The following is a 19888-nucleotide window of genomic DNA, read 5'->3' as shown; positions in this document are numbered from 1 at the left end:
CTATAATACCTCCTTAATAGTAGTATAGAGGCACCACTGGCTATGCTTGGTAGGACTGTTTTAGATGTCATTTCATCTGAAGTCAAACATTCCGAACTTCAATTAGTGTGTCCTGTATGGGTCAATCCCCAGCCACATAAATGCATAGATTTAGGCAATAACTCATGTAAGGGACTTGCTGCTGGCTGCTACAGAAATGGTTAATCTTATATCTGCATGAGTTCAACTGCTGCACAAATTGAGGGATATATGTATATAGTGTGCTTATTATTGTATGATATGGAGGTTGCATTCTCACAATGTTAGAGGTGGAAACCCCAATGGAAATCCTGCATGTATGCTGATATTCTGGAAAAACCCAGGCGCAGATCATGTTTATGGCTCGCTACATGCTGACTCAGGCTGCTGCGCATAACCTACAGACTCAGTACCGAGGCTGCTAAATGTCTAATGTGCCCCATCAGATCAGCAGTGAAGTGAGATGTTTATATCAAGGTATATACATAGACACAATGTAGATATATGGATATGGTTTTCCAGAAGGAATGATGGGGTTCGAGTAATGGTTCTGAAACTGTGGGGCCAGATAGGGCTTGAAGCAGTGATAGGGGGCTGAGACTGAAGGCCAATACGGGGTTAAATTTGAGGACAATTTGCGCTCCCAAATACACCAGAAACCCTAGCTTGGGGGTCATTTAGTGTGAGATTTAGGGAAAATGTATACGCTTTATCCATTTCCCATTATCTGTAATTGTAACCCAATAGTGAGCTAAGGGGAGCCCTGACCAAATGTTGGACTGCAAGGGGGTTTGAACTGAGCCTTTTAACCACTAGGTTAGGGCAGGGGTCCCCAACATTTCTTACTCGCGAGCCACAGTCAAATGTAAAAAGACTTGGAGAGCAACACAAGTACCATAAAAGTTCATGGAGGTGCCAAATAAGGGCTGTGATTGGCTATTAGGTACCTCTGTGCACCCTATCAGCTTACAGGGGGCTTTATTTGGTAGGAAATCTTGTTTTTATTCAACCAAAACTTGCCCCCAAGTCAGGAATTCAAAAATAACTCCCTGGTTTGGGGGCACTGAGCGCAACACCCAAGGGGTTGGGGAGCAACATGTTGCCCCCGAGCCACTGGTTGGGGATCACTAGGTTAGGGGAATGGAATAAATACTGGGTTTAAGGGTTAATAAGAAAAAGCAACGGAAGGCAGACTGTAATGTAAGGGGTTTCTGCTTGTCTGTTAAACCAATTAATTATACATGTAGTATTTAATATTAACAATCTGTTTGAGTAGAAGAGATATACACTTTCCAGATAATTTTTCAGCAATGTCTACAATCAGCCTACAAATCAAATCCACACACATATGCACTAAGGCATCCAACCAAAGTCTCACCCAGTTTAAGTACATCAGCCCAGTTTAGGCACATTAGGATGAGATTATGGCAGCTATGGTGCAGTTTTAGTTGCCCTTTAAAGAACACTATCATATAAAAGAGGCTTGCTTCTACCTATTCTTCTGAATGTTCCAAAATTACAACAGGTATGGGGATCCCTTATCCAGAAACCCGTTATCCAGAAATCCCCGAATTACGGAAAGCCTATCTCCAATAGACTCCATTGTAATCAAATAATTCAGAATTTTAAAACCGATTTCCTTTTTCTCTGTAATAATAAAACAGTACCTTGTAATTGCAATTAAGATATAAATAATCCTTATTGGATGCAAAACAATCCTATTGGGTTTAATTAATGTTTTATTGATTTTTTTAGTAGACTTAAGGTATGGAGATCCAAATCCGGAATACCATTGGTCCTAAGCATTCTGGATAACGGGTCCCATACCTGTACAAACAATTTCCTGAGCCTGCTATGCAAGTTTCCTAGTCCAGATAAAATCTCTAATTTCCTGGGAGTCAGAGACTCAGGCAGTGGGCGGAACCTATCAGCCATCATGGCTGCTTACATGGAGGGGGAGTCAGGGAAATTTTTAGTCAGTTTACAGTATTCCTTAAGCTTTGAAGAAAGCAGTGTTCACTAATACATTCAACATATATTCATAAACTTCAATATTTCTGTGTAAATGTCACAATGTATGCCTGGAATTTGAAGCGGCCCTCCGACAGTGATAGTTTACTTACCAATATAAATCATTAGTGCCATTTCTAGTATTACCAGCAGGTGAGGGAGAGTAATGTAGGAGTCAGCAGTGGTAATGACACAATCCCAAATTCTCTGTTACACACACATACATACACATACATGTAGCTGCACAATCATCCAGATGAAATAAGACTTATTCAAGGCCTCGCTACAGGGGACCCTCCGTATATCCCTGTCCAGCCAATCAGAAAGCATCTCCGACACTTAGATCTGATGTCTAGGTAATCCAGTCCCCTAGAGCTAAGCAGGTGACATAGGATTTCATGACTTTACCTCACACTTTATGGCACTACAGGGAAAGTGCAAGCACCCAGGGCTCTATTTTCTCACACCGCCCAATGATTGATTGTGTCCACAGAAAGACAACACTGGGATCCTTTCAGCAAAGCTCTTACACCCTGTGCTGCCCACCCTGCAGGAAGGAGCAAGATGACGCATTGCAGAGAGTACGACAGGAATCCCTTGGGACGGGATATGAAATGCTGCGCAGAGGAGACTCTGGTGGGAAGGAATCCCCTCTTTCCCTTAAAAGGCTGAGACTATTTCTAGCCGGTATCAGTTTGCAAGGACCCGTTTCTAGTAGCGACCGGACCAATTTATGAGCTCGGGAAAGATATTATACTATCTTTATGGCAGTAATATCTGCCTATTCCAAGAATAAAGCTGAAAACATCAATACACGGATGAATATGTTTTATAAAGAGCCAGCACTGTACAACCTAGCCTGGTGTGCAACTGTGGAAACTATATATATAGATATGTACAACAATTTATATATCAGTTTTTCCCACAATAGCAGATTTTCCCCAGGGAAACAGAAGCAGGCAAGCTGTGACTCCCAGATCCTGCTGTAATACAACTCCCAGCATGACAGCCGCCCACTGTTATGGGATACAGGCCTGCAGTATAGGGAGTTTTGTGACAGCTTCATTTACACCAGTGGTTCTCAACCTCCCTAATGCCGCAACCCTTTAATACAGTTCCTCATGTTGTGGTGACCCCCAACCATAAAATTATTCCTAAGACCATAAGAAATATGTGTTTTCCAATTGTCTTAGGCGACCCCTGTTAAAGGGCTGTTCGACCCCCAAAGGGGTCCCGACCCACAGGTTGAGAACCGCTGATTTACACCCATCTGACATACTGACCTTTCCGGGTTACTGTTAAATGCAGTGACCAGTCGAAGTGCAAAGGTCTTGTAATACTGCCTTTCTGCTTTTGGTTGTCTGTCTGTTTTGCACTTAGAGGTTTTAAAAGGTAGATAAATATTTGTATGGATATACAAGCACTGGAACCTTGGGTCGCTGTTACACACACCCACAATTATGTACTGTTACAAACATACACAATTGATTCATTCCTACATCATATACACACTCAGTTAGACACTAATGCAAACAGACACGGTAAGATCCACTTGCTTGGCGACCTACAGGTGGGCGATATCGGGCTAATTCGGTCGTTTGGTCCTGTGGGAATTAGAACGCCATTGGTTCAGGGACCACATCAACGAGCCAATGCGGTCCCCATTCCGATGGAAAAATATAACCTGCACGATCGAGATCTGCCCGATTTCAGGCCAGATGTTGGTCGGGACGCCCGTCAGTCATGCCCATACACGGGCAGATAAGCTGACAAATCGGTCTAAAGGGTTGCAGCTAGAATCGGCCCGTGTATGGCCAACAGTTTGTCATTGCTACAAACATATAGACATTGGCAAAACTAGAAGCTACTGGGCCGCACAGCAATGTGATTTTTACACCCACCTTAAATTTTGGGAACACATATACTGGAACTGCGTCAGTGCCCTATACCTCTTGCAGTTTGAGGGTCTATTTCCACTATAATTACACCCCTGCATACAGACACTGACACACTGCCAGATGAGGCTGCTAAACACACACAAACAATTAGACACTTACACACACATACAGGCAATACTACAAGCACAGCTGATTTGAATGATTCTAGGTATGTCATTGGAGAGCATATCTGGATGCTTTGAATGGTTCTAGGTATGTCTTTGGGGAGTTCATCTGTATACTTAAAATGGTTCTAGGAATATATATAGGTAGCCCATGGTTTGGATTATTCTAGGTACAGTAAGTCTTTAGGAAACGTATCTGGATGCTTTTAATGGTTCTAGTTCAGTTAAAGGAATTCACCTGGATGCTTTTGAATAGTTTTAGTCATTGGCCATCTCATCTCCAAGGTTTGAATGGTTACAAGTCTTTAGGAAGATTATCTGCATGGTTTGAATGATTCTAGGAAAGTCTTTAGGGAGGTAATCTACTTGGTTGAAATGGTTCTAGGCAAGTCTTTAGGGAGATTATCTGCATGGTTTGAATGATTCTGGGTAAATCTTTGGGAGATTATCTGCATGTGAATGATTCTAGGGGAGACAACCTACTTGGTTTAAATGGTTCTAGTTGTTCTAGTTAAGTCTTTGGGGAGTATTTCTGAATGGTTTGAAAGATTCTTTGTAAGTCTTTGGGGTGATTATGTGCATGGTTTAAATTATTCTAGGTAAGTCTTTGGGAGTTCTTCTTTAGGTTTTGAACAGTTCTAGGTCAGTGATAGTCAATTTGGATGCTTTGAACAGTTCTATATGAGTCTTGTGTGAAAACCACCTTAATACTGACTGCAGGAGTGCTAGTGCAATAATATAAGGTTTAGTATCTACTATAATTCATTATCTAATAGTCTGAGACTGTAATGTTTCATCTGCCATTGGTGTATATTTTGACATCTTAAGTTGAATATGTGTACTGAGGATGATGCGTGCCAGTTACAGATGGCATCAGCTCAATCTCCTGCTGTACTAAGCCTTCTCCCCGACGTACATTTAAATGCACTGAGCTGCCCACTCACATTTTTTGGTGGGGGTGATTTTAGTAATATGGTCGACCAGGAATCAGGATGTGGAATAGAAATGCAGACAGTGCTGATGAAACACAGCCCATAAAGCAGATAATTATATACATAAGCAGATAATTATAAGACGCCAACGGGGCAATGTAATGGAAGGTGCAACATATACGGAATTGGAGCAACCGTTGTACCTGTCACTGCCTCCAACAAACATCAGTCATCCCACTATGATTCCAACAATGCCCCATATCTCCAGCCTGGCCCACCATGGTGGCAGTGCCCCACCCAAACCTATTCCCTAATCTGTAGAGCCTTCAGAACATTTAGAAACTACAGTCCCTATATAATGGGCAATGCTCACCCAAAGAAAGGGCTACAGCACTTCTAGATCACTGTTTACATGGGACACTTCCCACTGGAAGCTATTAGCCTTCAGGCCCCAACTGCTGAGACCACAATTGCATGTTCAAAGGCCACTCTTTGCATCCCAGTCGTGTTTCTGAGAATCCACCTGCAATGATTCCAAGAATTCTGATCGTGGAGCAGCAGAGATAAAACTGGACCATGTGTCACAATCCTAAAAGGCATGGCATTCAGGTGGCATTTACTCCAGTCAACAGTAATCAGTCCCTGTGTGTTATGATCACCACTGCACGAGTGCCCTCTCTGCCCTAGACTAAAACTGGCCCTGCCATATGGGAGACATCACGCCCACACTGTAACCTATGGGGTAATGGCAGCCTGTGGTATCATTGTGCCCATACTGTATCATGAATATAAGAATGCATAAGGTGGGTGTGTGCATGAATACAGACTAGTTATTATCCAGATCCAGAGAGACGCAACGGCCATATTATGATAGGAAATAATCTGTCTAAACCCCCCCAGAAATGACTGGCTCAGTGCAGTTTTCTGCCCCTGCACCGACTGCCTCCCAGCCCAGTAATGCGGTGGCTCTCATGCTCCACTAACCGGCAGGCAGACATTAGATACAGCCCTAGTGGTATTTTAAGGCTCAGATCAGTTTCAGTTTCAACTCGGATTTCAACCACAAGGAAATACAAACATTACTCGCTATCAGATGTGATTTAAATTCAGGCACGGGAGTGATTTATTATTGGAGAAACGATACATGCGAAAATCTCTAAAAGCTCTCTAAGGATCCCTTATCCGGAAACCCGTTATCCAGAACGTTCCGAATTACGGAAAGGCCGTCTCTCATAGACTCCATTATTAGCTTCTGAAATTTGGTAGTTGGAGGGATGCTGATCAAATACCTAAATAATTCATGCACCCCAAAATATTAAAAATAAAGATCAATTGCCTAATGTCTAAGAACATCACTGTCTTCGTGATACTAAAAGTTAATTTAAAGGTAAACTATGAACAACAAATGAAACATAAGTACTATAAATATGGTATATTTTATCTTTAGTTTAATCTGTTGTATAGTACAGTATACATTGCCTTGCCCTTGTGCAAATGATACAGGCAGCCCTCCCACATAACATAGTTTTAGAGTGTACAAAGGAGACATTTAAACAAGATTTATTTCCAAGATATTAGGTCACATTAACAGAATGTCTGCCTCAAGCAACACACCTCTACCATATAATTCATCATATAAAGTCAGAAAAACCTGAAGATGAAATCTATCACAGACAGAGAGCTGACTCTCGGGCACATTGTGAAATTCCTGCTTTCCAACGGCAAAGAATGGGGAAAAAGGAAAGAGAAAAGAGCAAAAAAGAAAGAGTAAGGACTGGGGGAGAAGAGCAAAGTGGATAGGGAATCAAGAGAAAAAAGGAGGGGAAAGAAGAAGAGGAAAAAAAGGGGAAAATAAAAAGTGAATGTGGGAGTAGAATGCCAAAGGGGGTTGAAAAACTGCAAGGAGAAGGGGAAGACCAGGAATGAAACAGACAGAAAAGAAAATGAGAGAGGGAAATGAGAGAGAGAAAGAGAAGGGGCAGAGAGAGGAGAAAAGGGAGGAATGTTACATACAACAAAGGGGGAGGGTGGGGCTATAACTTTATGGGGGGCATAATGAGACAAGGTGCCACATATAGTAATATTGTGGTCCCAACATCTAATGTAAAGCAGTGAAACTTCTGGAATGTTTTGGAATAGAATAATAGAGTCCAATGAGCGCCGGTACCATAGTATAGTCAGTAGGAAACACACGCGCTACATAAATAACAGATAATGGCGTTCGTTAGTTACCTTGCCGCAGGATATCATCGATAGCGCCAACTGGTACCACAAATGGAATTCTCCAAAGGCGAGTTTCATAGCCCGCTCCAGACACTGGAATATATGATATAAAGAAGCCTCAGAACCTGAGCTATAGTCTAAGCCAAGAGAATAATAGATGTACCAATTATTTTGTCACCTTAATTAATTAAACCTATACCTTTGGCTTTATTCAGGGCTGGTTTTAAGGCAGGGCAAAAGGGCATTTACACTGGGTCCCTGGCATCACAGTGGCCCCTTATAGGAGGGGGGATACACACAAGTTCAATGGGTTGTAAAAAAAAGAAAAAGTTGCCCTTTAACCCATTTGAGTGCTAGCCACAGTGGCCACAACTGACACCACGCTTTGACTAGTAATGTCTTTTTCACATAAGCAAAAACAAAACCCAGAAATGCAGTATACATGGCGGTGGCACACTGGTACTCAGGGCCATATTAATAAATATAGGCACCCGAGGGCTTGTGTCTAGGGTAGGGGGTGGCCCTTGGGTAACGATACATTAAATATAATGACAAAAAATTAAAACTCTCCCCAGCTGCTGCTAGACACTACCAGCAGAAATCTGGAGTTGGGGCCGAAAGGCATTTCCCTTGGACGTGACGTCACTCATAACGGAAGTGTCATGTTGTAAGATTATTATTACTGATAATATTAATATTTTTTATATACACTTATTGGTGTGGATTATTTGTCTGCTTCTCAAAAGAACCGTGACCCTAGTAAGAGGGGTGATTTTAATATAATATTATTATTATATATATATCAATTCTTACAATGTGCGTGATGTCACTAGGGATGCACCGAATCCAGGCTGAACCCAAAAAACTGGGTTTGGTGCATCCCTAGATGTCACTTTCACAATATGGGGGCACAGTTAGGTCGGGTACCATAAATACTGTGCAGCTCTATGTCAGAGCCAGAAATCCCACTATCTATGTCACTTGGGTTAACAAGGGTTAATAAAGGAGCCATTTCATGAGGTAAAATAGGGCTCATTTACAAATGTAAATGTGTCGTGTGTAAAGTGAAATATCGGATACAAATAGCCACGATTTTACCCATAATGCAGCATTTCTCCCACAATACCCGTGTAACAGCAGCAGTGTGCCATTTTGGGCCCAGTACAATTACTGTTGTTACAAGGCGCAACTACACTTGTGCGTTTTGACAAATTAGATGCAATTGTGTTACATAATTCCATAGTGAAAACTGTGTGATTTCCAGCGCCCTGTGGTTATATTCTCTGTAGGATCCTGTTGGTGCAAGTGTGCGGTGCCTACTGACGCAGCCCGCAGTGGAAGCCCCAGGGTTCTTGCACACTTAGAGCACGGAATTCATCTCAACAGACTACGGGGAGAAATGGCTCTTGGAGCAAATACATACAAGTGTGGTGAGTGGGTTTAGGCCCGATGCATAAGTCCTGATAAAACTCATCATTGTAAACAAGTGGAAACATTTGTTTCCCGAAGCTTTACTTTCCCTTTAATTCTCTCTTCAGCCTGGTTCTTGCATTAGACTTTAAATACAACTAATTTAAAGTTTACTGGTCCTCACTTGTTAAAAATGTACTAGATTGTTGCCATAGAAACAACCTGGCTCCCGGCCCTGATTTTTTTTTTTTTTTAGGCAAATGGCCTACATTTATAGCCGTGCCAGCAGGGAGAATGTGACTTTCACCAAATATCATTTGGAACATTTAAAAATGATATATATAAATACATTTCTGGAGTTCAGAGACTTCTGCTGGGTCATTAAGGCCAAGTCTTTCAGCACAATTTAATAATGGTGAAAATGTTTTAAAGGGAAAGTACCATTCATTTTGTTTCTGATTTCTTTCTTGGCACAAAGTCAATGTACTGCCTCTGCTGCAACAGTCATAGCAAACATTTACCCTTCTAATGCAGATTCCTCCAATGACTGAACAAGGTTTGTTTTTTTGATAAATTCAGATGGATATAACATCTGTTTTTTTCATTTAAACACCATTGTGTTGCATAGTAAATAAGCCCTATGGTGTTCTGTTATTCCATTTGCAGTGGGTACAGTTCTCTCTCTATTTATGGCTTGTACTGCAGTGCAGAGCACAGATTAAATCTAATGGCCCCTTCTGATATACTGCTCTAACTACAAATCCATGTCAGGCAGAATCTTGCTTACTCCAAATAATGGAACCCTTGCAGAGTCATCACAATGTATGTTAATGCTTCAAACGAGGCAGCTAAATGGGACCCTGCCCCTTGGAAATGCTGGGAGATGTAGTACAGGCATGAGATCTGTTATCTGGAAACCCGTTATCCAGAAAGCTCCGAATTACGGAAAGCCCGTCTCCCATAGACTCCATTTTAATCAAATAATAAAACAGTACCTTTTATTTGACTCCAACTAAAGGTCCCCATACACGGTAAGATCCACTCGCTTGGCGAGATCGCCAAGCGAGCGGATCTTCCCCCGATATCCCCACCTACGGGTGGGCGATATCGGGGAGCTTGAAGTTAAAAAAAAAATAATCCCTGGGGCCAAACGATCGGATTATGTAGGCAGCAATGGGGCAGTCGGTTTGGGGACCGCATCAATGAGCCGATTGGACTGGATTTTCTAACCTGGCCAACCGATAGCTGGTCAATTTCAGGCCATATATCGGTCAGCCAGCCCACTCGTTTCTGCCCCTACACGGGCAGATAAGCTGCCGAGTCGGTCCAAGGGACCGATATCGGCAGCTTCTATCAGCCCATGTATGGGGGCCTTAAGATATAATTAATCCTTATTGGATGCAAAACATTTAGTATTTTACTGATTTTTTTAGTAGACTTAAAGGTATGGAGATCCAAAATATGGAAAGACCCCTTATCTGGAATACCCTTGGTCCCAAGCATTCTGGATAATGGGTCCTATACCTGTACAGAGATAGCGGGAGAGCCGCACAGGTAGACCTGCACTACACCCATACTTATACATTTTTTTTCTGCACAGATTATAACCACTAATGATACAGTAAGACAATCCTAATCAAGAGTTAATTTACCCTTTAGTGCAGGGGAAAGAGTACTTTAACCCGGTGTTGTTTTTTATTTGGGTACCAATTGCAGGCCCTTAGTAGGCAAGGGACCCCTTGGATTGTGAACAGTTATATTTTCATTCTATGCCTCCAGCCTGTTGTCCTCCTGTGGTTGTTAAGCTGCAAAGCCAAAGGCTGTTAGGGGATGCTGGGAGCTGCAGGGAGTTGCACTTTAGCAACAGCTAGAGGACTGGGAATACTATTTATGTGTTCCCCACACTTGCTGCACTGCCCTGGCCCCCTTCCACCGGAGCAGCATTCACTGTTGTTTTGTGCGCCCCTGGGGCAGAATGGACATAATATAACACACAGCAAGAGCTTGTCTAAATGCCAGTGGGCATCTACCCTTAGGCACGACAAGGTCCTGATTAGGGGTTACTGCCTGGCATTAATTCCAAACTGCTGCTAATGCTCAGGAAAGAAGTGGGGGGAAGAAGTAGGCATGTACTGACCTCTGCACTCATTATCAACCATTATATATATATAGAGTAAAATTTAGTGGTGAGCACAACTTTCCCTTTTTTGCTGTAGTTTATACAGGAGCAGTGGCCATCTCCATGTTGTAGCTCCCACCTTTTCCATCTACAGTCAGGTGATTCCAATGAGCCAATAAAAGGGCAACCATTTGGGGGTTTTAACCTTGAAAGCAAGCAAGTTGCAGGTACAACTCAGGCCCTTTGTTAAATGTATAATGAAGCAGTAGAATTCTTAATGAATCAGTTTAAAATGGGTGTAGGACTGGCCAGACTTTGACGCAGTTGGCCAGCTTGAAGTATATTGCAATATATGGACAAACAATCCCTGTTGCTTAAAGGGGAGGGCATATCTTGGTATCTTGGAGTGCAGAGGATCTCTCGTTGCTGTCTGTATGAATTTTGTAGTCACAGCCTCATTACACTTTTCGCGGTGAGCACATGGATTTGCAGCGAATTTCCGCATTTGGCCATGGTCACGTCAGAATGGGCATGATTGCATAAAATTATGCATGGTCGCATTAAAAAAAGTTGTGCACAATAAAAAAGACACATGCATGGTCGCAAATTTTTCGCCATTTCGCAGATTTTACTGTAGTTTCGCAAATTTTTTGCCAAAGCTTAACGGGACAGATTCGCTCATCACTAGTGAGCACAACTTTCCCTGCCTGGTAATGTTCATTTCTCATGGATATACATGGCTCTGTCTGATATTCCTGCCCAGTAAAGGGAAAAGCAATGAGCCTGAGCCGAGGGCCCAAGTGATGCTTTCTGGGAAGTGTATGTGACTTGTCTGCGTCCAGTGCCGTTATAAACGTTGCGACCAAAGCGAATGCCATCTTGCATCTGCATCGGCGAATAGTTGCCACGACTTTTAAAAAACTCATTCGCAGTGACTAATTGCTGCAATTTTGCTGCTATAGGTTAATATACAAGTTGCTGCGATTAATCGCTTGTTGTTTGCGGCACACTAATTAGTCGCCACAGCTTTTTAAAAAGTTGCAGCAACTAATCACCCCATGTGTCTTTACCCTAGGAGGCTGCAGAGTGCAGCCCCAAGACATTTACTGCCTCAGCAACCCATTTGACAACATATAGGAAGCTAATACTCCCTTTATTATAGGGACAGTTACAGCAGAGTACAGAAAGAAAGCTGGGGAATTAAACACCAGAGTAAATCTAATAAACCCCCAGCATTATTGCTACTGTTTCTTTCCTTACAGTAATTGAAATACAGCAGTCCCTGCTTCCATTGTATCTGACACCACTATGCAGCCCAAGGTGATTGAAAAAACCAGCTTCACATTTATGAAGAACGAGCATGGCTGTACCTCTGAAAGCATGGCATACTGCCCCCTTCTGGCCATGGTGATGGTCAGCAGGTCGTACACGGCGGATGCATTCTGCAGGCTCACAGCACGGTCTTCCTTTTGCTCTGGCGCTCGGCTGATAACTGCATCTCGGTTGGCCTGGTTTTACAAAAATAACAAATAACTGCCCATCAGGATAAAACAGAGGCAAGAAAAGGCAATGGAAGAAGCAGTCATTTCCTCCTATTGTATTTAAAAGAGATAAATTGAACAAAATGTCATTTTGAGCAACTTTTCTCTATAAATTCATTATTCTATAGTGATTTCTAAAGGTAATTGCTATTCAAAGCAGTATCTGCCTATCCCTTTCTGCACTGTTGGTTGCTACTCTTGAAACAATGTGTTAAACATCAGCCATGCATGCTGCTTCACAGGTCTGCTAATTGGCAGGCTTCTGCTACAGCATATTCCATATACTGTACATTCAGTTCAAATGTGCAATGAATGTATACGGGAAAGTTGCTTATAATTAGATTTCATTTCATTCGGCAAAACCTTATTTTGGGGTTTATATTGTTCCACTTTATTAGAAGGCGTGCATGTTCTTGTGCTCATATATTATTTATAAATAGCAATACTTTAGAATAAAACTGGCATATAAACTGCTTACAGATGCAAATTCCCCCTATATTATGGCAAGCAATATCGTTGTCTCCTAAACTACCGACTTTATGGTGTTGCTGGGAATAGTGTGGCACTATCGCCATATACTTTTCCCAGCATGTAGTGAAGGTCATTACTGGAAAGCAGGGGCACAGGGTGATTTTTTCAATTGGAAGTCTATCAATAGAAGGCTTTGCATAGGAGAACACATAATTTTATAAGCATATTTAGTAGTTGGTCTCTTTTCAGAGAGGCTAAGCCTCCCTATACCTTAATTATTCTACTCCTGTGCAGGTAAGTGTGCAGGTTCCAGACCCTGACTGGAAATCTGTGGATTCAGGCAAATGGCTAATGTAAGATGCCATAGACAGTCACTATTTATTGGCCCGGTGGGGGGCTGATTCGGCCTCTGTGTACCTGAAATGCCAGGGCCTATTTTGAATCCCAGTCCAGACCTGGTAGGTGCCTTCTGATTCCCGGGGCAGGCACTGTAGCAGGGTTGGCACCTTATTCCTAACATGCAATGATAGCCAGTATTTGCTGCTGTGTCCATAGGGAACCCTGTAATCAGTGCAGGCTGCAGTATGGCTACCAGATAATGCGAACAGTACATGTTCGCATTATCTGGTAGCCACTACATGTTCAGGGGCCACATAAATGTCATCCACAAAGGTCAAAGTACATTTAAGGTGCCATATAAATCTTTAGGAGGGCCACATCTGGCTCACAGGCTGTTCAGCTCTCATGCAAACAGTGGGGTTCAGACTGGATCTCAGACCACCGTTGCTTTGTTATAAATATAGCTGGAATCTCAGCCATAAAGTGTGACAAAACTGCTGCTCGGTGCAGTGTTAGCAAATGACAATAACAAGTGCGTGGCCCTAGCAACCCAACAACTTAAAGGGATTCTGCAGCAACAGGAGCAAATATTTGCCAGGTTGCTAGCGCAATATTATAAATGCACTCGGCCGGTAACAGCTCTTTTGTTTGCTATGGGTTATTCAAACATGGCAAAGTTTGCTTATGTCACTGCATGACTGCCACCCCCCCATCCATGCCAGTTTGAGAGAAGCAGATGAGAAAGATAAATAATTAAACACACACACAAGTGCCTTCAAATAACATGCCGACTGCCTACAACATACGGCAAATAGTATTCCCGGCCACCTCTCCCCTTTATAGCCACATAGCTGGTTACTATAATCCCATATTCTGTATGTATGCATGCATAGTTACACCGGGGCCTGCTCATTAGAGCAAAGACCTGAATGAGGGAAGAGAGCGGAGACACAGATACCATTGCAGTCGGCAGTTGGGAGGCAGGATAATAAGGTTTGCAGCAGTGTCCTTCCAGCTTACCATTGATTCACTGATCAAAAGGAGCAGGAGAGCCTCCTCAATGTTGTCCTGAGGGCAATAGAGGCTGAAAACAAACACGGTTGAAAAATGAGGTTATTTACCTTGGCTTTTTTTTTTACCTTAAGCAAATGCTACAGTGCGGGCAGTAACATGAGGCAAGCCATGCAAGATTCATGCGCCACCCAATACCTTTAGTCAGCTTTACTTAATTAGGCACATTTGGGTTATTTACTTTGATCCACTGCCGATTCCAGCCCACTAAATTTTAATATTATATATAAATATATATCAGTACACCAACTGCTCTTTAAGGTTCTCAAGAGGGCACCTTATTTCTGCTTATTAGGGCAAAAATTCTAAGTGAAGTAGTTCATTTGAATTAAAGATGATTCCTGGGGCAAGGGATGCAACATTTCCACATTCAAAGGCAAGAAAGACGGAGAGGGACGTACTTATCCCCGGTGTGCGTCTGCGGCTTCAGACTGAGGATGTTGTTGGGAAAAGAATGGGCATCTTTGTTGTGGAGCTCTGGCTGAGGGGCTTTGAGGGGACTCCAGTAGCAGTTCTCACTCAAGGAATGTAGGAGGACTTCGGCCAACTGCTTACTGGCTGCCTGGCAAACAATGAGAAGCAAAGAGAAATTAGTAAACAAATGTAAAACCCGTGTAATCCCCTGAACCCTGGATAATCTGCTCATTTCCCAGTAGCATTTCAGGTGCCTTTGCAAATGCTGCCAATCCTACTACTGCAGCGGTTATTAAACCTTTTCACTTCCAGGACCACTTCAAGGGCAAACCTTTGGCCAGGGCCCCCATAGGTCATGAAATGAGTTTAGATATAGGGAAATATTGGTGTATCAGTTATTCAGTCATAGTTCCAAGAATATCTAGGACAGCAAATATATTACACTCAAATGTCAACTTTCAAGATTGGCTTTAAGCTGCATCTAAGAGAGCAAATAACATCTTTCCTATTCTCACTCTAACTGACCTTCAAGCAGGGCTTTCAGGTGTAGCTACAGTAGATCTAGGAGAGTAAATTCCATTCTCCCCAGTTTTTACTCAAACTAGCCTTCAGATCGAGCTGTCCCGGCCACTGCTCCAAACCCTCTCAAAGGGACAGCCCCACAGTTTGGAAACCACTATACTACTGTGTTTAAGCACCTAAACCTTGATCATGTTTTGTTTCCATCCCTGTTAGCCTTTACAACAATAAAGAATACAATAAGCCCATGATATACAGGCGGGGTAGGACAGATATGGCATTGGCCCAACAGATTCTGCTGCATGAAGCTGCCTGCCCAACTGCCCAATGCTGCCTGATTGCCTGGGGGTTCCAGGCAGGGGACAACCCTTTCTCAGCTGGTGTATTTCAGCTGGAGGAAAATTTATTGACTGTAGAACTGGCAGTGCTGAGTCATAAACACACATTAGACTATATTCCAGCCAGTATATGCCCCATGTGCCTTTAGCGCTATTGGTGAGATCAGATACGTTTCTATGCAGAGTGTGCTCGTCTGCTCTGTACTGCGCCTTCAGGGTGACATTTCTTCTGCTGCTGCAGATCTTTCTCAATCCAAAAACACTAGACCATACTTCAGCCAGAAGAGAAAATGACCTGTGTGCTTTCAGCCTTGGGTCTTATTTCCAAAGATCAGACATTTCTCCATGCAGTGTGTGTTTTTCTGTTCTGTAGTGAGTCTGTGTTGGCTACAGATCTTTCACAGCCTCGAATCACACTAGAGAGTATTTGAGCTTTCAGATAAAAATCCATGTGTACCCTAAGACTTAGGAAACCATGCTATAAGATCCGCTTCTTTGGCGAGGTCGCCGAACAAGTGGATCTTTCTCCCAATATGCCTAAGGTGGGTGATATTTGGTCAAACGATTGAATTGCAACGATGGGAATACGAGTCACTGGAGTGAGGGCTGCATTAATGAGCTGATGTGGTCTTCTATCTGATGGGAAAATCAAACCTGTTCAATCAACATCTGTCTAATTTTCGGCCAGTTATCAGTTGGAAGGCCCCATACATGGCCAGATCGGCAGATTAAATCTCCCCATGTATGGCCATCTTTAGGCTTTGCCCAAAGTTTGGCCACTTCTGCATGCTCAGTGTGTTTTTCTGTAGTGTGTCTAAGGGTGAATCTTCTTCTAGGGCAGATCTTTCTCAGCCTTTGGTACCCTAAGACTTAGGCCAAAGATCATTCACTACTCCATGCTGAGTGTGTTTTTCTGTTCTGTAGTGCGTCTAAGGGTGAATCTTCTTCTAAGGCAGATCTTTCTCAGCCTTGTGTACCCTAAGACTTAGGCTGTTTGTCCAAAGATCATTCACTACTCCATGCTGAGTGTGTTTTTCTGTTCTGTAGTGCGTCTAAGGGTGAATCTTCTTCTAAGGCAGATCTTTCTCAGCCTTGTGTACCCTAAGACTTAGGCTGTTTGTCCAAAGATCATACACTTCTCCATGCTGAGTGTGTTTTTCTGTTCTGTAGTGTGTCGGAAGGTGGAACTTTCTATGGTGCAGGGATTGTTTCCACTATTTCAGATTTATATGAAACATCTGAACGTTATGATACATAAATGCACCCAAATCCTATCAGAAAACCTAGCAGCACCACCACATTTCATATCATATAGTAAAGCCTTTATTGGCCCGAAATGAAAGGCACCACTGAGCGTGCAGCGGTTGTTATATAACAAAGAGTCATGTCTCCCTTTCATAAGCAGATAATGGACAGCATCCTCCGTTGGCTGAGATTTCTATGCATAATTCCTCGGAGCTCTTGTACCTTTGTGCTTCCACACTGACAAATGACAGCGAGTGCTGACTCTTCTGTAGCTTCATGACATGTAAACACGAGCAAAATAGCCCCCGGTGCCTCTGTATTAACCAGTATCATTTTATCATCTCAGCATGGAATTATTAAGGCACTTGCGCCCTCGGGTTCTGAGTATCCTCCATTTCTCTTAAGTCTAACAATAAAAAAAAAATCTGTGTGCGCAGCAGGATGAGCTCTGTGGCCCAATTTGGGGACTAGAGCCCTGGAAAAATGAAGCCTACTTATTAAATGGAAATGCTTTTATGTGCATGAAAGGCCTGCCTTTGGTTCCTTTGTAGCCTTGCACATACTGAAGGGCGTAATACACTTTGCATCTAATCATTAACCCTCTGTACTAGGCTGTGGCCTGGGCAGCAACAAGAGGATAACTGGGTTTAGAGCTGAAAATACAAGATTTCCTGCTCAAGGCCATTTCTGCTTTACAGCAGGTCAAGTGAAAGGCATGTAACGGCAAAGGGAAAATAGCCAGGTTATTTCATGTCACTATAGGTTCAGGCTATGTATTTAGATGTAACTGGAGCTGATGCCTGGGCATCTGTATAAACATACCCATTTTATTTGTGTTTATTCTAGCAGATGCTCAAGCTCCCAGCAGCCTTAGCTAGCCATTAGTGCTAATTCTAGAATACTTTCAAGCTCCCAGCAGCCTTAGCTAGCCATCAGTGTTAATTCTAGAAAACTTTCAACCTCCCAGCAGCCATAGCTAGCCATCGGTGTTAATTCTAGAACACTTTCAAGCTCCCAGCAGCCTTAGCTAGCCATTGGTGTTTATTCTAGAATACTTTCAAGCTCCCAGCAGCCTTAGCTAGCCATTGGTGTTTATTCTAGAATACTTTCAAGCTCCCAGCAGCCTTAGCTAGCCATTGGTGTTAATTCTAGAATACTTTCAAGCTCCCAGCAGCCTTAGCTAGCCATTAGTGTTAATTCTAGAATACTTTCAAGCTCCCAGCAGCCTTAGCTAGCCATTAGTGTTAATTCTAGAATACTTTCAAGCTCCCAGCAGCCTTAGCTAGCCATTAGTGTTAATTCTAGAATACTTTCAAGCTCCCAGCAGCCTTAGCCAGCCATTGGTGTTAATTCTAGAATACATTCAAGCTCGCAGCAGCCGTAGCTAGCCATCAGTGTTAATTCTAGAATGCATTCAAGCTGGCAGCAGCCTTAGCTAGCCATCGGTGTTTATTCTAGAATACTTTCAAGCTCTGGGGTGTCCGGGGCCCACCAGAGCTGCCACCACAGGGGGCCCCCAACCCCTCTCCGCCAGCCTGCACTGACCGAATCACACTACATTTACTTTTGCCTGCCATCAGGTGTGATAGCTGAGTGCCCAAAGTTCAGTAGGTAGCGGGCTTGGGTTGGCAGGGGCCCAACAGGTTTTTTCCCGGTCTCCCACCAGCCAAATCCAACCCTGGGAGGACATGTTTATAATAAGTCTCCCTTGGCACATACATTACAGAGGCCTCCACTGCACCAAGTTATTCTGTTTTCAAATCAATGAGATCATACAAACAATTAGATTATGTATATATGTATGTATGTATATCTTTATTTATAAAGCGCTACTTATGTACGCAGCGCTGTACAGTAGAATTATCGTCATCATTTGCTGGATGAAACCAATTAAAGCCCCACAGGGGTCACCAAACAAGTGTCTATTACCGTGCTTTAGTGTAAATGAAGTTCTTGCATTGGTGATTCTGTAATATTTCTGTATTTTCTGAGAGGGATCCCTTACAGAAAAACTATACCCCAAAACAATGTAGGTCTCTATAAAAATATATTGCATAAACAAGCTCACGTGTAAAACCCTGCTTCATCTAAATTAACCATTTTCATAAAAATATACTATTTTAGTAGTATGTGCTATTGGGTAATCCTAAATAGAAAATTGCCATTTTAAGAATTAAGGGCCGCCCCCTGGGATCATAGGATTCACAGTGCACACAAACAAGCCAAGGCACACATACATGCTAGGCCATATCCACTTACAGTAAAAGCTGCATTACTTTCTGCCAGCTGATCTCTGAGGGAGCACACAGCCCATCACTAAATGGCGGCTCAAGGGAAAGGATGTAAAAGGGCAATATTTACTGATATATATATTCCAGTTTGGCGAGATTCTTTAATAGGTCACTTAACATGATATAAACTATCTGTTGGTTACGTATTCATTCTGGGGGTATAGTTTTCCTTAAATAAAATAACAATAAACTCTAGTATTTGAATAGGTTACTGGGCATCTCTGACCCCAGCAAACCTTAGATTGTCAGTTCTGCTGCCTCGGTAAGGCAATGAACCCCCTTCTTTGGCAATCAGAAAAGCAATGTGACTGGTCTGGAAGCAGAAAAAGGTGCAATATCCTGATTGTTGGACCATGCATTAATAAATAACTCCCATAGGTTTTATCCTGCATCTCAACTGAATCTCAGCCATTAGCTCTACTATTCTTGCTGAATTACAGCCTTAAGCCACTGACTGTCCCTGAAAGTCCTAGTTCAGCGACAACTAGAGAGCCACAGGTTGAAGATGACTGATCACAGAACACAGTTGCTGAAGCAGGGATTTAGTTCCCATAGAAAAGAGCTCCCAGGAGGCAGAGGGGAGTGTGGGAGCATGGGTAATGCCATTCCTATTGTAATGTGTTTATAATGGCTGCTCTCATTAGTACCATGGGTACTTAACCCTGAATAGAATCCACTTTACAGCAGGGTATGAGAACATAAACTCACCATTTTGAAGTTCTGCGTGGCTTTGGTCTCCACAACCCTCAGAACGTCTCTCAGCTCTTTTATTCCTTTCAAGACATTTCTGGGAATGACAAGAAAACATGAAGCGCCCATGAGTATTCAGTGACAGAGAGATCCAATATGAAAGTGGACTTAATAGCGGAAATCTGTCACTGCCCA

At 42.7% G+C, this 19888-nt stretch overlaps 1 protein-coding gene across 1 annotated transcript in view; it reads right to left on the bottom strand.

Annotated features, from left to right (window-relative positions):
* ttc7a (tetratricopeptide repeat domain 7A) overlaps positions 1 to 19888 on the bottom strand; it is a 232863-nt gene that overhangs the window by 186360 nt on the left and 26615 nt on the right. Inside the window, exons 6-10 of the mRNA XM_031902470.1 lie at positions 19712 to 19790; positions 14598 to 14758; positions 14146 to 14209; positions 12145 to 12282; positions 7255 to 7338 (exon numbers count right to left, since the gene is read on the bottom strand). Coding sequence (XP_031758330.1) covers positions 7255 to 7338; positions 12145 to 12282; positions 14146 to 14209; positions 14598 to 14758; positions 19712 to 19790 — 526 coding nt within the window. The remainder of the gene's footprint in view (positions 1 to 7254; positions 7339 to 12144; positions 12283 to 14145; positions 14210 to 14597; positions 14759 to 19711; positions 19791 to 19888) is intronic.

Source organism: Xenopus tropicalis, chromosome 5 (genome assembly GCF_000004195.4).
Source record: "Xenopus tropicalis strain Nigerian chromosome 5, UCB_Xtro_10.0, whole genome shotgun sequence".
NCBI classification, from domain to species: Eukaryota; Metazoa; Chordata; class Amphibia; order Anura; family Pipidae; genus Xenopus; species Xenopus tropicalis.
Note: the sequence above shows the minus strand (reverse complement) of the source record. Positions and strands in the feature narration are given on the sequence as shown.